Source organism: Anabrus simplex, chromosome 2 (assembly GCF_040414725.1).
Source record: "Anabrus simplex isolate iqAnaSimp1 chromosome 2, ASM4041472v1, whole genome shotgun sequence".
Lineage (NCBI taxonomy): Eukaryota > Metazoa > Arthropoda > Insecta > Orthoptera > Tettigoniidae > Anabrus > Anabrus simplex.
The window spans coordinates 1,066,138,038-1,066,157,922 of NC_090266.1; the positions used below are offsets into that span (position 1 = coordinate 1,066,138,038).

Sequence of the window (19,885 nt, forward strand, 5' to 3'; positions counted from 1 at the left end):
CAATGTTTAATAAATATATTTCACATCATTATAAATATAACGTTGTACCTACTTTATTTGGTACTAATTCCAGATTTAATTTTCAAGTCATCATTACAAAAAGTAATGATGGAAGAGAGAAAGTTGAATTTTAACCAAAATATACTTCAAAACTAGTTCTTCATATAAAGTTGTGTATTGCTTTGACATTGATTCAATAATAATAATAATAATAATAATAATAATAATAATAATAATAATAATAATAATAATAATAATAATAATAATAATAATAATAATAACATGAACATCAACAATTGTCCAAAATCACAGAGCATTGCTTTCTTCATTTAACTCTTATACTACCATACAGTATATTAAGAGAACGTGTGATACTTATATACAGTACAAATATAACTTACAAGTGCATAAGAAAATAATACCTATCCTCAAAGGTTTCTTGCTGTTGCATAGTATGACGCCACACTTCTCTAGATTCCATTCAACTTCAAATTACAAAGATCTTTACAGATGAAATGACATATATACATACATATATATGCTATACTGAAAATTATATCCTCCTCGATAAGTTTTGTAAATATTTGTAGAATCCAAGGATACATTGACTAACAGTAGGTACTGTACGTAAGGTGGTGCGTTATTGTGCTACACTGGTCTGTTTTACACACAGCTGAGACAAGTACATCAAAAACATCAGATATTTACTCGTTCTTGTGATATTTTGTAGCTGGTTAATTTACATTTTATGTAATTTTTAATTAAGAGTAGCCTTACGAAATCGAAATATCTTTGCTTTAATTACTGTAGTAATTAACAGCCAGAGAACCGTATTTTTAAAGATTACGTCATTATTAAACTCCTATTATTGTAGGTATCACATATTATTAACATATATTTTTGTGTCTCCGCACTTATAAGTTATGCAATATAAGTATACATTTTAATAAAATATTTGTTCTTAAAGTTATTCGATCAGTAAAATGTATTAACAAAACAATCACAACATGCGTTAGGAAATATTTATAGTATATTGATTGCACTTGTCAGTGATTTCCAGTGAGAAAATAGAAAATCCAAATATCACATTTCTCTAGAACAATTTATTATGGATTATTACTTCTATATTGGTAATATTAATGACGTTCTAGAACTTTAGAATATTAGTTGTTTAATAGAATTTTAATTCTTGTTTTATGTACCAAAGCTACAAAGTATATTACTTGATCAATATCTGATGTCTGATTACTCAAGCGAGGAATACAATTAGTGTTCTTTGCCTTTTAATTGTATTGAGGACGGGATTTATTCGTGGGATAGAATTTACAGTTTTAAAGAGCTGTTGTAGGCAGTGAGTTCACTCAATATTCACTTAAAGTGAGCACTTTTTAAAATTACAAGAATGTTCAAACACGTTGTTCAGAGCCGTCTTCACGTTAATACTGTCACTGGCTGGTCTTAAGCTAACCTAATGGTTATGTAAAGAGAGAGATTACAGAATTGTATGAATGAAAGTAAGATCCTTGCGTTACAGGGATAAATAAAAAATATTTTCAGGGAGAGGACCTCATGTGGATCAATTGCTAATGGCAAAGATGTAGAAACCAAACCCCACGGTGCAACGACCCCGAAGGGCCATGCCCACCAAGCGACTGCTGCTCAGTTCGAAGGCCTGCAGATTACGAGGTGTTGTGTGATGGGACGACGATCATCTCGGCCGTTATTGTTGGCTTTCTAGACAGGGGCCGTTATTTTGCCGTCAGATAGCTCCTCAAATGTAATAACGTAGGCTGGGTGGACCTCACAACAGCTCTCAGATCCAGGTAAAAACCCTGACCTGGCTGGGAATCGAACCCGGAGTCTCCATGTAAGATGCACGCACGCTACTACTATACCGCGGGCAAAGAGGTACCTAAGTATGAAAGACAGTGGCGTCTAGCAGTATTACTAAGGATATACAATTTCCCTTAAATATTTGATACAAGGGGGTCCAAATATCTTATCCCCTCTACCCGTTATGAAGGCTTAATTACTTAGTGGTAAGGAAGAATAATTTGCAACATGGTAATTCAGAATCATAAAAGCTTCAGAAACACGAACTTGGCCACTTTATGAATACTCAAGTTGGTTCCTGTCTTTCAAAAATATGATAAACCCAGTCCTTTATTAAGTTTAGTAAAATACTGAACGGACGAATACTTTTTCCAATATTATCTATTAAATAACCAAATATTAAGTGTGAAATAATATTCCTGTGCATATAACGCGTAAAGTCGTATTTACGAAACATCTAGGAGATAGTAAAATCATCATTATTTCTCTTACTATTCTTAAACCACTGTTCTCGAAATTGAGGCCATCATATCAGCTCCTTCCTCCTACTTAACTTTAGATATTTTTATTACAGCAGTTCTTTATTTCAGCTTCACCTAATTTATTTTAATGGCTGATGTTTTATTATTTAGTGTGGAAACAAATGGATACACCTGATCACCCAGCGATATTCGCTAACACAAGAATACGAAGAATAATACAGAACAGATCTTGCTAAGACCACCTAAACACCCCTCCCTTTTACACCATGACCCGGACGTACTTTGGACATTTCTACGGCCTTTAAATACCATCTGTGCAATTTGACATCTATTTTCTCGATTCTTTTATTCTTCACCTTAATACTAGAACAAATTCAATTTACTCACAGGGTAACCTACTTCTCCACAGAACATTTGCATAGCATTGACTTTCCTGTTGAGCTTATTTCTGGCTCCACGGTATAGGGTAAACGTGACTGCCTCTCACCCGGAGGCTCCGGGTTCGATTCTCGGCCACGTCAGGGATTTTTATCTGGACCTGAGGTGTGGTTCGATGCTCACTCAGCCTACGTGATTACAATTGAGGAGCCAAATGACGGTGAGATGGCGGCCTCGGCCAAGAATATTGGCCGAGAGGATTCGTCATACTGACCGTGCGTCACTTCATAATCTGTAGGTCTTCGAGTTGAGCAACACTCGCTTGGTAGGGCAAGGCCCGTCAGAGCTGTAGTGCCATGGGGTTTAGTTGAACTTATTAATGAATACTGAGAGGTATCGAAGAACGCTGGTCCACTGTGTCCTTGCTCCCTGTGGATAAAGGATGTACGAGTTGCTGAGTTAAACATTTGATCAATATATTTAGAAACATATAATGGCCTTAATATTAATTTTAGTTACTTTTTAATAATGGGTAATATACCTCATTTCAAGCCATCAACTGGAGTCTCTTTCTTTTAGCTGGGTTGGTCTGAAAGGAATAAGTTGACAGGGATGGATGTAAATAGTACCTAGACATGGTGTAGTTTAAGAGATGTCATGTGGAAGGGAGCTAATTGAACCTGTGACCAGATACAATTCATTAAAGGTCCTGGGCCTGCAAAGACGGCTCCTGCTTAGTTATATACCCGGCACTTTTTTTAGTGTCACTATGTCAAGATTTCAAGTTAAGCTTCCGAGCTATGGGCGCACTTCATAACCCGGGCTGATATGACCCTTTGTAGTCACACCTTTCCCTGAGATTTCTTCCAACGCCACAAACCAATACAAATGGTCTTTCATGCACTGTCAAAGTGACTACTCCACGTATGAAAGAAACCTAGTTCCTCATGCGGGACTATCAACACCAAGTAAAACAAAATCCATTCTTTTAAACATTATATATAACCTACTTGAATTCTTATTTCTGGCTATATTATAAATTATTTGGTCTCAAGAAGTATGTAATTTGTTATTTTAGAGGTTTTAATATCAGTGTTGTCATGAAAGTAAACAACGTACTATTGGGTTGGTAATGGATGAACCAGTTTACTATTGAGAAGGTCGCTAGTCCTATTTACCTCCAGCCGCATTTTATTTTTTACAGTTTATTTTTACAATTGACTTCGGGATCTTCATTTGGTGAGTGATTTTTCATCATGCATTGTACAAGCTTCTGTTAATAATTAAAAGTTTCCACTTTCCCCATTTTGCGGCTATTGCACAGCGCTTTCATATCCAAATTTCAATTGTCGATAGAAAAGGCTTTGCTGTATTACATAATAATAGCAATGTTGTTGTTTTTACGTCCAAATATCTATTTTTGATTGTTTTCCGAGACGCCGGGGTGCCAGAATTTAGTCCCGCAGGAGTTATTTTACGTGCCACTAAGTCTACCGACACGAGTCAGACGTACGTGAGCACCTTCAAATACCACCGGACTGAGCCAGGATCGAACCTGCCAAGTTGGGGTCAGTGAGCCAGCGCCTCAATCGTCTGAGCCACTCAGTCCGACTGCTGTATTAGAGAACTTGCTTTTGACAGATCACCATTTTATTTGTGAAACATTTACTAATGGTAACCAGATGACTAGAGTTACTAAACTATTTACATAAAATACGATAACTCTTCTTTGTATTTCGTATTCTAAGATGGGCCTATTGTCTTAGATACATCGTTCTTCGTTCAGAGCGCAGTGTTTAACTTCTTCCTGTTTACGTGGATGTTTGTTAACGTGGCATGGCTTAGAAACAATAACAACTGTTAATTTCATTAGGTTAAAAAATATTGAGACAAATGTAACGCATGTAAGGAATGAAAATAATTGTCTCATAGTTTCTTGTTTGCTAGAACTGTTCGTAACTTGTTTGCTATTTTCTCCGAACGTTTACAAGTAATACATCAGTGATCTCCCGTTCTAAAACAGCTCTTATCAATAGGAATGTTACATTCGGAAGGGTAATTTGGTCCTCTTTTATATCTCATGAGGATATTTTACATGTTCTAATTCCATAATTGCTAGGACCAAGGGTCAAAATATAAGCATGGACACAGAGAACTACTTTCCTAATCAAACTGATTTAACATAGTAGCAGCAGGAGGATCATACTTTTTAGTGCAAATTTGGAGATATAATCAAATTCCGTAAAATCTTTCCTTTAATCAAACCTGACACGAAAATCTGAATAACTTTACCTTAATAAAATATTTTAAACATTGCTACCGGCAGTAAATTTAAAATATCTTCTTTTCCCACATTGAAGCTTCATTTACTTTTGTTTCTTTCTTTTTACATATTAATGTTCCATAGTCATATCAACGTGATCATTAAGTTAATTTCCATCTGGGGGTATTACAAATTAAAAGAGCGATATTCAAATACTTTACAATATCTGCTTCGGCTCCACTGACAATAGACCATCCAGAGTTAAGTTACACGTCTAATGATAGGGATAACTCCCTCTTAATACCTTAGTTAACATATATGTATATATAGCAATTATTTACAAGAAATGAAGGTCAAAAATAAATCAGAGTTTTCTTTTAAAACTCGCCATAAAATATATCTTTGGCGTCAATATACACACTGCACTACGCAAATGTAAATCAACAACGCTCATTTTAATCTGGTATGTCACAAATTTTAGTTTAAAATTGAATTTATTTTCCATCACGACTGCATAACACAGGTTCCGAACGGGACCAAACAGGGAATTAACGCAGAGATCAAGAAGCAACACTATTCTGCGTAGGGTATCTGAAACTGTTTTCACCGAACACTGGCCAACATCACAATTAGATTAAAATATTTTGGGAGCAGGAGCATTGAAAGGCTTATGCTACAAACGATTTGTACTGGCTGTGATTTCTTCTGAGCTGAAGGGTGCTGTCACATACTGCATATCTTAACGTCATGACTGTAAGACGGAACATGATGGTATTTCTGATTTGTTTATCTCTATATCATCATTGTTTATTTTCTGATAAACCATTCGAGGTATTCTTCTCTGCACGTGGAAATGAGGTACGTACTCAAGGACTGATCATAGGGGGCAATAAATGCTGGCTTGTACAAATTAGGACACACCAAGCAGCGATAGTGTAACAGTGATTGTTGCATTACATTGTATTTACTATTTCACTGAAATTTAAACTCCCTGTTTTGATAACAAACATCGATGAAGAGGAATGCTGTTATTGTTAATTTACTGTACCCAGGACACTGAAACAATTTAGTTACTTGTAATACTGATAACACACATTGATGTCGACCTAACTGCATTCACTTCACATTACGAACAGTTGTCACCAAAACCCACTTTGTTGATTCATCTGTTAGGACAGTCTAATTATCCATAAAGTTTAGATAGTAATACAGCCATTGCTATTCAATGTGTTAATTTTTGTATGTTTTCAAACTAAAAAACATGTTTTGTCTTTACTATTGCGTTCTTTACTTTAAACAGACTCTAATATTCAGACCTCCTTTCGATCCCTTTATTTAAAGATTTCATACCTTGTCCTGGAGTTTTACATTTTTATTTTAAAGTAAACTAGCACCATTCATTGTTTGAACAAGGAATAAAGTATATTACTATTTGGAAAGTAAAATGTTACTTCAATAGCCATTAAAGGTAACATTGTTGCTTTCTAATTCTTCTCAGCCTGATGAATTAGAGAGACAGCTTAGAGTCACTTCCCATTTTCAGAAGTATTTGAAGAAGAAGTGTCGAAGTTGTAACTAGTTAGTTTTATCCCAGTACTCACACAGGTTCAGTACTCACTAGATATTTTCCATAGCTCCGTTATATTTACTACGAGGCAAGGCTTCAGTATCGAGTCTATATTGTTCCTAGAGACCACTTCTGATATTGTGTTGTATTTATCTCTCAGAAAAATAACATTGTGATCAACAACAGTGTGTTTCTGTTGTACAATTTAAATTTAATTCCTTTAAATGGAAGTAAAAATCATATTTATATACCCGTACTATTATTACTGCGAATACCTTGGTCTTTTTATTTTTATTGTTAACATACAATGTCAAGGTTCTTATTCACAGTTTTGTGACATTAATACTGAACGAAGACTCAAAAATTTCTTTTTATATATCATTAACTTTGAGAAGTGCAAGTGTTTGCTAGAACATTTTACTTGGGGTACATTAACTTGTGGGTTGATCTGACGCCACGAAAGCCTCATTTTCGTACTCAGTTTTAATATTTGTTATTTCGGAGCAGCTGATATCGGTTTCACCATCCCCATTTTCATCATTTTGAGGACATTTTTCTACTTCTTCAAGTGGCGAAACTTCATTGCGTAATCTTTCAAATTTTGGTGATAGACTTGGTCTCTGAATTGACGTTTTATCTAAAAGTAGGTTTTTTGTTTGCTTGTACAGGTCTGGGGTAATGATAGGCAAAGAACCACGTTTCTTAGCTGCAGATACATTGCTACCAACTGTTCCATCTTTCTTTTCATTTGGAACTTCTGCAACAGTGTTGAGATGCATACCTTCGTGTTTCTCTTCAGGAGCAGTTTTTGCGTTGTTGCTATCACTTGGTTCTGAACTGTTTTTGACGTTTATGTCTTTGTTTACTCGCACAGGTAGACTACCTGTACGCTGCAGGGCAGATACACCTTTAGCCTCTCCATTGACAGTAACTGCAGCCGTTTTTCCACCATGTTGTACAAGGTTTGCAGATATTCCAGTTGTTCCATTTCCAAGTTTTCTCTGCTCTTCCTGATGCACGTCGTCTTCTGCATCTTGGAGTTGCACGTCGGAGAGAAGTGGACCATCAGGCATAATGTCGATGCTGTTTCTCATCTTGGCGTTAATGTTGTTGATGGTCAAAGGTCCATCTTTCTTTATCACAAATGGTGGTGCTTGATTTAAAGGAGTCGACAACCTCGTAACGGAATAGGTTGCCTGATCGTCACTAGTGGTGTAGCCAACATATTGTGGATATCCAAAGTGCCCACTTTCATAGCCTAATTGGTTGCCATATCGATAGCTTGGATTGTTAGATCCCGCTGATGACATACTCAAGTCAGATTGGGAGAGTCCCGTGTTAGTACTTCCAAACTTTTTCTGCCCGATAACTTTACCTGAATGTCCTACATCGTCCGTATCATCCTCATCATCAACTTCCCCCAGGTCGTCATCCCCGCTACCATCCTCTTCATCCACTTCTATATCAGGAGGCTGATGTACTTGCGCTTTTTGACTCGATGAACGTCGTCCGTTGATATCGTTGTCTTCGTCAACTTCATCAATATCTTCTTGTGAACTGACATTTGAAGATAGCTTGGGGTAAAGTGACGAAGAAGTGCCACTGCGGTAGTGTGATGCTGAGGGATCGGTCCCACTGCCGTGCTGCACTTCCACCACAAAGACACTGTTCTGGTGCGGTGAAGATGATGAGCTGAACTTGGTGGTTGTCTTTGCTGTGCTGTCTTCTAGGCGTACCTGCAACACCACATAACTTATAAGATAAAGTTCTTATGGTAGAACGTCAAATAATGACAACAAAGTGTATAATTTTCGAGACAATCATTTCAATATATTCAATTAAGTAAATATTGCTAATGAAGGACGAGAATGAATCATGGGATCTCGTTTATTCTTAAATATCCACACTTTACTATCATAACAGTTACAACAAACAAGAACAAAAATACCGACGGCAAAAATTTAGGAATGGATTCCTCACATAGAGAGAAGAAAAAAGTCCATGACAACATGGGTCCGGAAACGTATACTTACAGATTTATTCAAACTTTGTGACACAAATTAATTTTAGCAATAATTTACATGTCCTCATGCAGTCATCCAATCGTCTCATCAACAGAGGTTCGCCATTAACATCTGGGCAGGCATTGTTGGTGATTCCCTTTTGGCACCCTACGTTCTTCCGAATAGGCTTACTGGACAGAACTACACGAAGTTCTTGCGTACTGCATTACCTGATTACTTGGAAGACATGCCACTTGCATCCCGCCGACAAATGTTTTTCATGCATGATGGTGTTCCCGCACATTTCAGTCTGCTGCCCACAAGTACCTGAATACCCATTTTCCTGAGCGCTGGATAGGTAGAGGAGGACCGATTGCTTGGCTACCATCACGCTCTCCTGACTTGAACTCATTGGGGGATACCTGTGGGGATACGTTAAGTCTCTCGTGTATGCGACTCCTATTCCTGATGAAGCAACTGTATGTGAGCGCATTGTGACAACCTTTCAGGAAGTGCGCACTACACCAGGCATTTTTGATCGCGTGCGTAACTCCATGCGACGACGAGCGGAGGCTTGTATTCGAGCTGATGGTCGTCACTTTGAACATTTCCTCTGATAGATGCTCAAAGTGTTTCAGCTGCCTTTACAGACGTACGGTATAAATGTACAAAAGTTTGAATAAATCTGTAAGTATACGTCTCCGGACCCATGTTGTCATAAACTTTTTTTCTTCTCTCTATGTGAGGAATCCATTTCTAAATTTTTGTCGTCGAGTTTTGGTACACCCTGTATATATTATATCCGAAAGTACAGCGTAATTTCCATTTCATTGTTAATTATGCTCTTCTGTGTGCATCCAAAACAAATTTAGAGTACAACAAAGTCATTAAAATGTACTGTAATTACTTCTTCTGAAAAAGACGAATATGTGAGAGAATAAATTAATTTAAAGTAAACACGCATACCCACTTCAGCATTAAGCAAAACACGTCAAAGAATATCACCATACTGTATATCATTTAATAATTTTAAATGGTGTAATGAAGTTGGTCAAATATGGAGTGTATCAGAAGTGATAGCATAAACCGAAACGATGGAACGTACAGGATGGGACAAACAAAATCGCCTCAGTGAACAATGGTTGACAACGAACCGTTCGCGAGTTAATGGCGGACGTATGTTGATGCTCTGCCACTGATGTAATTGCTTGTACACGTCGTGTGATTTACGCAATTGTAGTAGATAGTTCCAAATAATGAAGACACACCTTACACCTCGTTTACAAGAGCCTGTGTTAAACACAATGCCTGGTCAAGAGCTTTGATCAAGGACCATGTCATATGGTACATTATACGGTGAACTATTTCAATTCTTTGGAATTTTTGTTCGAGGACATCTGAAAAGCTTGGTGTACATGATGCCTGTTGACATAGTTGAAAACAAGGAGCAGAGAACTGTCAATATTTGTCAACAATTCCGCAATATACCAGACATGTTCCAACCAATTAGGAACTCAATGTGGCAAAAAATACGGTATTTCGTCCAGGTGGAAGGACAACATTTGGAACAACTCCTATAACACATACGAGTGAAGTACTGCATTTTATGAGGTAACACCATCCAAGTTCATAGCTCTAGACCAGACATTGCGTTTGATACGTGGTGTAAGGTGTGTCCCGGTTATTTGGTACTAATTAAGGCGACGGCACCGCTTGTACAAAGGCGCAAAGCTCACGATGTATCTACACTGTCGAAAAAAAACGTGCAACATCTTCAAGGACAAGGTCACTTTATTCACAAGCGATGTGACAGGTAGTTTATCATTGCAAGAGTATATGATTACAAATTTAGACCAAATGAAACACACATTTCACAGTAAAGGGTGCCCAAACAGTTGCAACATACACAGTGTACCCCCTATCTGGCGGTAATGCAGGCGTGTATTCGCGCATGCAAACGACCATAAAGGTGCTGAGTGGCATCCTGCGCGATATATTGTTCCAAGCATCTTGCACCTTTCGATGAAATTCGGCAATGGTTCTTGCAGGCTCTGGAGAAAGCGTAAGTTCCCGCTTCATCATGTCCCATACGTGTTCAACTGGTGAGAGATCCGGTGAAATTACTGGCCAGGGCAGTTGTTGTACGCCACGTAGAGCACGTTGCATCGCAGCAGCTGTATATGGACGTGCATTGTCCTCCTGGAAAAGCACACCACCTTCCTGTCGAAGAAATGGCAGTAGCACGGGTCAACAACCTGTGCAATGTACCGGGCACAGGTAACGCAATCCTGCAGAAACACCAACTGTGAGTGCGAGTTGTAACTGATGGCCGCCACAACATGAAGCTTGGGATGTGACCTGGGTGTCGTGGGTGAATGCACTCTGCTGGGTTGAGTGGCTCAGGCGGTTGAGGCGCTGGCCTTCTGACCCTATCTTGGCAGATTCGATCCTGATTCAGTCAGGTGGAATTTGAAGGTGCTCAAATACATCGGCCTCGTGTCGGTAGGTTTATTGGCACGTAAAAGAGCTCCTGCGGGACAAACATCCGGCACCTTGGCGTATTCGAAAACCGTAAAAGCAGTTAGTGGGAGTAAGCAAATAACATTATATTATTTATTTTGAATGCACTCGGTAGTAGGATGCTCACCAGGTCTACGCCATACACGCGTGCGTCCATCACCTGCATACAGACGTAACCTACTCTCGTAACTGAAGTCAACAGAGCAACATTCACACCTCCAATCGTCTCTTTCACGACACCAGAATAACCGCGCTTGGCGGTGTCGTGGTATCAGTGGTAGCCTGGCCAGAGGCACACGTGATCGTAATCCTGTTGCAAGCAGACGGTTCCCATTGCTCGTTGGTAACACAGCAGGTGCAACGTGTGACCGTATTTGGTTCCTGGATTATGTTCGGTCGGCCATCGCTGCTCGCACAATGCGTCGATCTTGACGTGCGTCTGTACTACGCGGACTTCCGGAGCCTGCTGTATGGGTGTGGGAATGTTCCACAGACCACTACTGAAAGCAGCGACGCACCTCAGATACATTGTGTCCAACATGTGCAGCAATCCGTCGGTACGTCCATCCAGCTTCCCGCAGGCATAGAATGCGACCCCGTTCAAATGGCTGCGGTTGTTCAACAGGAGCACGCACTCGTCGAACCTAGAATGAATGTTGCAAAAACTTTTCACCTCTAACCTCAGCACAGTTAATGCCTGCAGAGTCAAACCAGAGTGCGCAATGACAGGCCTCCAGAGCGCCATATGAGCCGATGTCCGTGACAAATGAATCACTAACACAACAACCCCTCTGTATGCACACATTATACTCTGGTGCCATTGAGTACAGTCCTTGAGGATGTTGCATGTTTTTTTACAGCAGTGTATGTTAACATACATGTTCCACATGCGTATTAAGTACACAGTGCTGATAAATATGATGAGATATAAGCCTAAATTAAACAACGATAACGCTGACCACACGACATGAAATTCTATGATAAGTTGATACTCAGGAGTTACTTGTGACTAATATTCTGAGATTTTCATCCTTGCCTGAGATCGGTTAGAAGTGAAAACTCTCTGTGTCACTTTATACAAAATTTTTGAATTTACTTTTAAATGATATTGGCCACTCTTGCAAGACTGTCCTTGACTGCTTACTTGATTGTTTACAAGTCCGGCACATTAGGACAATTCCGCTACTGTGCAGATACAGAAAAATAGAAAGAGGGGAAGTTGTTGGAACAATGTTGTTATTTGTTCTACACTAATGTGCTCGACAACACGCTGAAATAAGACTCACTCTACGCCGCGGTCCCTGATATCCATCGCAGTAAAAGGCAAATGCTGCCATTTAACAGTGCCAATTGAAACTACCGGCATGCGTACAATGATGAACTGATCCACATTTACCACTGCACCTGTTCTGAATGCATACTAATTGGAAAGATGTTCAAATTGGCTTCCGCCCAGAACATTCGAACACAGAGGAAAACTGCAACACACATTCTTTAACATTACTGGTGTTATTTATCCACAAGATATACTGATGTCTTGCAGTGTGATTACTGTACGTGGCCTGTTGATGTACGCAGCAGACTTGAGGTGTCCTCAGAGAAAGTGGTCTACAGGCGTCAGAGAGGTGCGATCTATGTGGCTATTCCATTTGACCACGTCGATCAATATAGCTCCCAGATATAACCTTATCCAGCCACTGGCAGACTCTCCATCCGAGGTGCAGAGGTGGTCCATCGTATTGAAGGTAAACCGCGCGTCCTCGTAACAGCTGTAAATCATCCACGTGGCACGTGCGAGGGGTCTAGGCGCAGCCCGAGTGACGTCAGCACGCGAGGATCGGCGCATCCGCCGCCAAGCGGTGGCAGCCCCGCACGCCACGTCAACCGCCATTCTTCAGCATGTGCAAGACACCCTGGCTGTTCCAATATCGACCAGAACAATTTCCCGTCGATTGGTTGAAGGAGGCCTGCACTCCCGGCGTCCGCTCAGAAGACTACCATTGACTCCACAGCATAGACGTGCACGCCTGGCATGGTGCCGGGCTAGAGCGACTTGGATGAGGGAATGGCGGAACGTCGTGTTCTCCGATGAGTCACGCTTCTGTTCTGTCAGTGATAGTCACCGCAGACGAGTGTGGCGTCGGCGTGGAGAAAGGTCAAATCCGGCAGTAACTGCGGAGCGCCCTACCGCTAGACAACGCGGCATCATGGTTTGGGGCGCTATTGCGTATGATTCCACGTCACCTCTAGTGCGTATTCAAGGCACGTTAAATGCCCACCGCTACGTGCAGCATGTGCTGCGGCCGGTGGCACTCCCGTACCTTCAGGGGCTGCCCAATGCTCTGTTTCAGCAGGATAATGCCCGCCCACACACTGCTCGCATCTCCCAACAGGCTCTACGAGGTGTACAGATGCTTCCGTGGCCAGCGTACTCTCCGGATCTCTCACCAATCGAACACGTGTGGGATCTCATTGGACGCCGTTTGCAAACTCTGCCCCAGCCTCGTACGGACGACCAACTGTGGCAAATGGTTGACAGAGAATGGAGAACCATCCCTCAGGACACCATCCGCACTCTTATTGACTCTGTACCTCGACGTGTTTCCGCGTGCATCGCCGCTCGCGGTGGTCCTACATCCTACTGAGTCGATGCCGTGCGCATTGTGTAACCTGCATATCGGTTTGAAATAAACATCAATTATTCTTCCGTGCCGACTCTGTTTTTCCCCAACTTTCATCCCTTTCGAACCACTCCTCCTTGGTGTTGCATTTGCTCTGTCAGTCAGTGTATATAAAAGAACTTGTCCTGACTGACTGACTGATCCATCATCGTCGAGCCAAAACTACTGGACATAAAGAAATGAAATTTTGGGGATACATTCATATTAACATGTGGGTGCTCGCTAAGGGAGGATTTTTGGATATTTCGTCGCTAAGGGAGTTAAAAGGGGGGGGGGTTAATTTTTAAAATTAGTGTATCTATATCTCAATACTTTAAAGGTTTACAGATGTAAAAAATTGGCATTTAGAATATCCTTTAAAAATGAAGAATTGCGTATTTTTTGTTTTCGGAAATCTCAATAGGAGGGGTGGAAAAGGGTGAAAAAGGGGTTGAATGCCTTTAATGAGGCTACTTATATTTCAGAAACTGAAAGTATTACAGACCTGAAAATCGGTATTTGGGATCTCATTTAAAAATAAAGAAACACGTATTTTTTGTTTTTGGAAAATCCAAATGATGGGGGGTGTAAAGGGGGTGAATTTTGAAAACGAGCGTATCTATATCTCATAACTTTAAAAATTTACAGATGTAAAAATTGGTAGTGTATTTGGAATCTCCTTTAAGAATAAAGAAACATGTATTTTTTGGTTTTCGGAAAATCCTAATAGGAGGGGTGAAAAGGGGTGAAAAATTGCTGAATGCCTTTAATGAGTATACTTAGATCTCAGAAACTGAAGAATTACAGACCTGAAAATTGGTATTTGGGGTCTCCTTTAAAAGTAAAGAAACATGTAGCCCTACTATTTGTTTTTGGAAAATCCTAATAGTGGGGGCGTGAAAAAGGGGGTAAAATTTTAAAATGAGTGTATCTATATCTCAAAAATTTAAAAGTTTAGAGATGTAAAAATTGATAATTAGAATCTCCCTTAAAAATAAAGAAGCATGCATTTTTTTGTTTTCTGAAAATGCCAATAGGAGTGGTGAAAAAGGTTGAATAAGGGGTTGAATGCTTTTAATATGGATACTTATATCTCAGAAACTGAAGATATTACAGACCTGAAAATTGGTATATGGGATCACCTTTAAAAATAAAGAAACACGTATTTTTTGTTTTAGGAAAATCCAATTAATGGGGGTTTAACAGGAGTGACAAATTGGGGCTAATTTTTAGAAAGATTATATCTAAACGTTAAATGTTACAGACGTAAACAATGATATTTGGAATTTGCTTTAAAAGTAAAGAAACACGTATTCTGGGAAAATCCAATGAAGGGGAGGGGGGGAGGAGGTGAGAGAATTGAAAAATGAATTAATTATATGAGGATACTTACATCTAATAAAAACTAAAGTTGTTACAGACGTGAAAACTGGTATTTGGATCTCCTTTAAAAGCAAAGAAAAACGCGTTTTTTTGGGGGGGGGGGGGAGGTTCGGTGGGAAATCATCTTGGAGGGCGGGAGTGAAAAGGAGTTAAACTCCTTTCATGAGGACACATATCTCAAAAACTGAAGATGTTAGAGTCGGGATCATTGGTATTTAGAATATTTAGAAACAAGTATTTTTGCCGAAAAATTCACTTAAGTTGGATTGTGAATGGAAGTGAAAAATAGGTAATTATGTTTATGGGGATTCTTTATATCTCAAAACTGAATGTAACAGACGTGAACATTGGTATTTGGAATCTCCTTTAAACAAAAAGGAACGCGCCTCCTTTTTTTTGGGAGGGGGCGGGTAGTGTAAATCAACGGCGGTGGGATGAAAAAAGTGGTGAGACCAATTGATTTTACCATTCATAATGTACTTATAAAGAGCCTCCGTGGCTCACGCGGCAGCGCGCCGGCTCTCACAGCTGGGTTCCGTGGTTCAAATCCCGGTCACTCCTTGTGAGATTTGTGCTGGACAAAGTGGAGGCGGGACAGGTTTTTCTCCGGGTACTCCGCTTTTCCCTGTCATCATTCATTCCGGCAACACTCTCCAATATCATTTCACTTCATTTGTCATTCATTAATCATTGCCCCAGAGGAGTGTGACAGGCCTCGGCAGCCGGCACAATTCCTATCCTCGCCGCTAGCTGGGGGCTTTATTCATTCCTTTCCTGACCCGGTCGAATTACTGGAAACAGGCTGTGGATTTTCAATGTACTTATTCTGATCATAAACCGATCATTTTTAATCTTTCCTGGGTTCGCTTTCAAGACCCATCTTTTCCTTTGGAGAATGTTCATAGATTACAGTAGATTCTCCTGGCATATAAATAAATATTTAAACACATTTGAAATAAACGATAGGAATGCGATTGACCGTGCAATTGTTCACCTTTATAGTAACGTCAGTATTGCACGGAAGTATGTCATTCGCATCGCCAAAAATCCCGCGCACTTGCCTGACCGCGACAATGGTGCTGGTCATATTTCAGCAATGACAATGGCAGCAGACGTAATTTACCGCCAAGTAGCCGTCTTGCATCTTGCTGTGGGGTTCAGAACAAGAACAAGAACAACAATAATAATAATAATAATAATAATAATAATAATAATAATAATAATAATAATAATAATAATAATAATAATAATAAAATAGGAGGAACTTTGCCGTAATATCTCAGAAAACGAGTCAGATCGCAAATTTTGGCGGATTCTCTCAGAAAACGAGTCAGATCGCGAATTTCGGCGGATTATATATAAAACGTAAAGCATCCAATTATAAATTTCAGTATGTTACCGTAGCGAAGCACGGGTATCTTGCTAGTATATAATAAATAACCACACATTTCCAACAAATTTCCCTTCTTTCCTTTTTTGTTGCTATTTACCCTAATGGCACATGTGTCCTATGTTTCCGAACTTTTGAATCACCCTTGGTAAGAGATCCGCGGCAAGAACTTCATTTGGAAATTTCAGTTCTTGTCTTAACAGACTGCATTTAATGTCTCAGAAAACAGATGATCAACCACTATCGAACTATCCACATGCATACTAAAATCAAGAACAGCAGTCTCATATTCAAACACTTGACCAATATACCTGAAACATCTTTTCTGACTGCAATAGTTGCTGGACCTAAATAAAATTGAGTCCTACAATTTTACTTTTGGTAAACAGTGTGAGTAAAAAAAATCTATCTCCAGAACTTCAAATCAACCTGAATAAATTATTATCGATGTCATAATGCTCGATTTTGGGAAATTTATATTTCCACGTCCACTCGAACCCAACGCCAACATGATCTATTTTCATATTAAATGAAGATGTTCTCCTTTACATGATTTATAGGCTATTTATCCAACCCCTGCCATTTATTGAAAGAAAATCTCACATAACGACATGTCTAACACTTTTCTGAAACGTATGAAGATTAAATTCACTCTGACTCTGAGTCTTACGGTAAAGGCACACAAGATATACCATAATCTAGTTAAAGTTGGCTATTTTGAAGTGTAGATTTTTCGTGGGGTACTCTCAGTGCAGTGTTTGGTGCACCCTGTGCTTTTTACTGAAGAGTCCATTAAATCATATTTTTGAACATTATGAAATGAACAAGTGTTGATGCATTTGTACAATAAATGCAGTTCATGAATCTAACTCATACTGTAAGACAATTCTTGGAACTTCGCGGTTTAATATACTGCAATTCTAATTTTAGAGTAAAAAACGTCAAGAATATCTAAAGACTATATAACGAATTTCTAAAGTTGGAAGTTCAAATATTATATTTCAGTTATCCTCCTCTTCTTCTAAATTGCAATGATATACATTTCTCTAATTTTGTCATCATTGAAATGTCCACCTCCTAGTGCTATCAACTATTAATTGCCAGAGATTTAAGAATTGCAAAATGGATGTAAGTTCAAAGTTTATATTTCAGTTGTAATACCCGCCTCCGTAGCGTAACGACTGGTGCTATTGACTGTCATCCTCGGAGTCACGGGTTTGATTCCCGGTATTGCCAGAGATTTAAGAAATGCAGAATAGATGCTTAAACTGTTTTTTTGCTAATTTTCTTTACGTCGCACCGACACAGATATGTATTATGGCGACGATGGGATAGGAAAGGCCTAGGAATTGGAAGGAAGCGGCTGTGGCCTTAATTAAGGTACAGCCCCGGCATTTGCCTGGTGTGAAAATAGGAAACCACGGAAAACCATCTTCAGGGCTGCCGACAGTAGGGCTCGAACCCACTATCTCCCGATTACTGGATACTGGCCGCACTTAAGCGACTGCAGCTATCGAGCTCGGTGGTTAAAATGGTACATGTAGTTCATCTCCATTAAGGGTGTGTCTAAAAAAGAGTTCCACCACATCGGGAAGAGGACAAGAGTTTAATTTCGGCAGATGTGACCACCCTCATCGGAGGGTCTGCACCATCATTATTGTAATGGAAATTATCTCTATTCAAGTTATAGACTATGTATAATAAAACGAGAGAGGGAGAGAGAGAGAGAGAGAGAGAGAGAGCTGTGCTTCACGAACATGAACTGAGTAAACGTTGGTGTTTAAAACTATTTATTTAATCTTTCATCGTACGATAAATTGAACATTATTTTGCTTATCAATTTGCAAGGGGAGTGTCTGACATGCACCTCACGGATTTTGATAAAATTTTTGCAGGGACGTTCTATATTGAAAATAAATAGACACGTGCTTCGGCGTTTTGCAAGACACTCCCTAGTTTAAAAAAATCGAGGTCGCAGTCTGTTGAAGACGGATAAATCGTATTTTCAATGCTGTACATCAAAAGATCGTCTAAAACATGTTTTATGTATATAATATGATAAGTTTCACCCCAATGATTGCGAGAACGCTGATGAATAGACGATCAGTTAATATTAAGCAATTATATTTTTGTACATCTATATATATAAAAGAAGAGTTTTGTCTGTACGCTGCTCAGAATTTGAAAGGAATAGGTAGTATTTCCGTATCGGTCATGTCGATAGTAACAAGTATATGCATTTTTTCCTTTACCGTAATTTCTGTCTGTCTGTCTGTCTCTCTGTCTGTCTGTTTGTACGTACACGCATCACGAGAAAACGGCTGAAGAGAATTTAATGAAAATCGGTATGTGAAGTCGGGGGATGAGCCACTACAATCTAGGCTATAAATCATTTTACTCACACTGAGTGAAATTGTAGTTCAGGGGAAGGCCTAAAATTTAATTCTCAAATATTTATATTATTAGTGGTCCTATCGATAAATACCACATTACTGAAGTTATATAGAATTAAATTTCCGATCATTTATGTCATACATTGTTACCGTACCGGGTATGATAACACATATATTCATGAATTTGTATTTTTGTTGCCAAGTCCATATCAACGCCGAGCCACGAGAAAATGGGTTAACAGAATTTAATGAAAGTCGGTACATAGTGTCGGGGAATAAGAAACTACAGTCTGAGTTATATACAATTTTATTTGCCCTGTATGAAATTGTAATTTAGGGGAAGGCGCCTAAAATTTAATTTTTAAATGCCTATGTTATTGGTCCTATCGAAAAGTACTACATAACAAAAGTTATAGAGAATACAATTTCCAATCATTTATTCAATTTTACCGTACCGACCATGATAAGTGTGGTATTTCAGAGTCGGAAGAAAACTAAATGTGAAGGCCTATAATATTGAAAGCGCACAACATTGATCAACAATAACATTGCATTGACCATTGTTTGTTGTGATGTTCTTTGTCTCTTACGCTGCCGCTCAACTCCGATAGATGGGATTACTGTTGCGTACCGAATACAACAGTCTGACTGAATATTGGCGGGAAATAGCTGGGGAGTTAGAAAACTTTCTTCTTTAGCATGTCATTCCTCTGGTTCATACATTTTTTGATACCGTACTGCTGGTACGTAACACACTGGTTCATCATAGTATTCCAGCTATTCGATCCCTACTCTGACGCGCTGTTTTGAATGAGCAATTTGCACTCTTAAGGCAGAGGCATACTTAGTATAGTAGTAGTAGTAGTACTATGACCTGGTCTAGAATTACAATTTAGGCATATTCCAAATTATAGCACCACAATTCACAAAATAACTTAAAATTCAAGCCTGTAAAGAGCCGTTTCTTAAACGAGCTTCTTCTTCTTCTTCTTCTTCTTCTTCTTCTTCACTTT

General features: G+C 39.2%; 1 protein-coding gene across 1 annotated transcript in view; it reads right to left on the reverse strand.

Moving 5' to 3' along the window:
• Positions 1 to 6,954: 6,954 nt before the first annotated feature.
• Positions 6,955 to 19,885, reverse strand: part of LOC136863775 (uncharacterized) — a 212,789-nt gene continuing 199,858 nt past the window's right edge. Inside the window, exon 4 of the mRNA XM_067140128.2 lies at positions 6,955 to 8,259. Within this exon, the coding sequence (XP_066996229.2) occupies positions 6,955 to 8,259 (1,305 nt within the window). The remainder of the gene's footprint in view (positions 8,260 to 19,885) is intronic.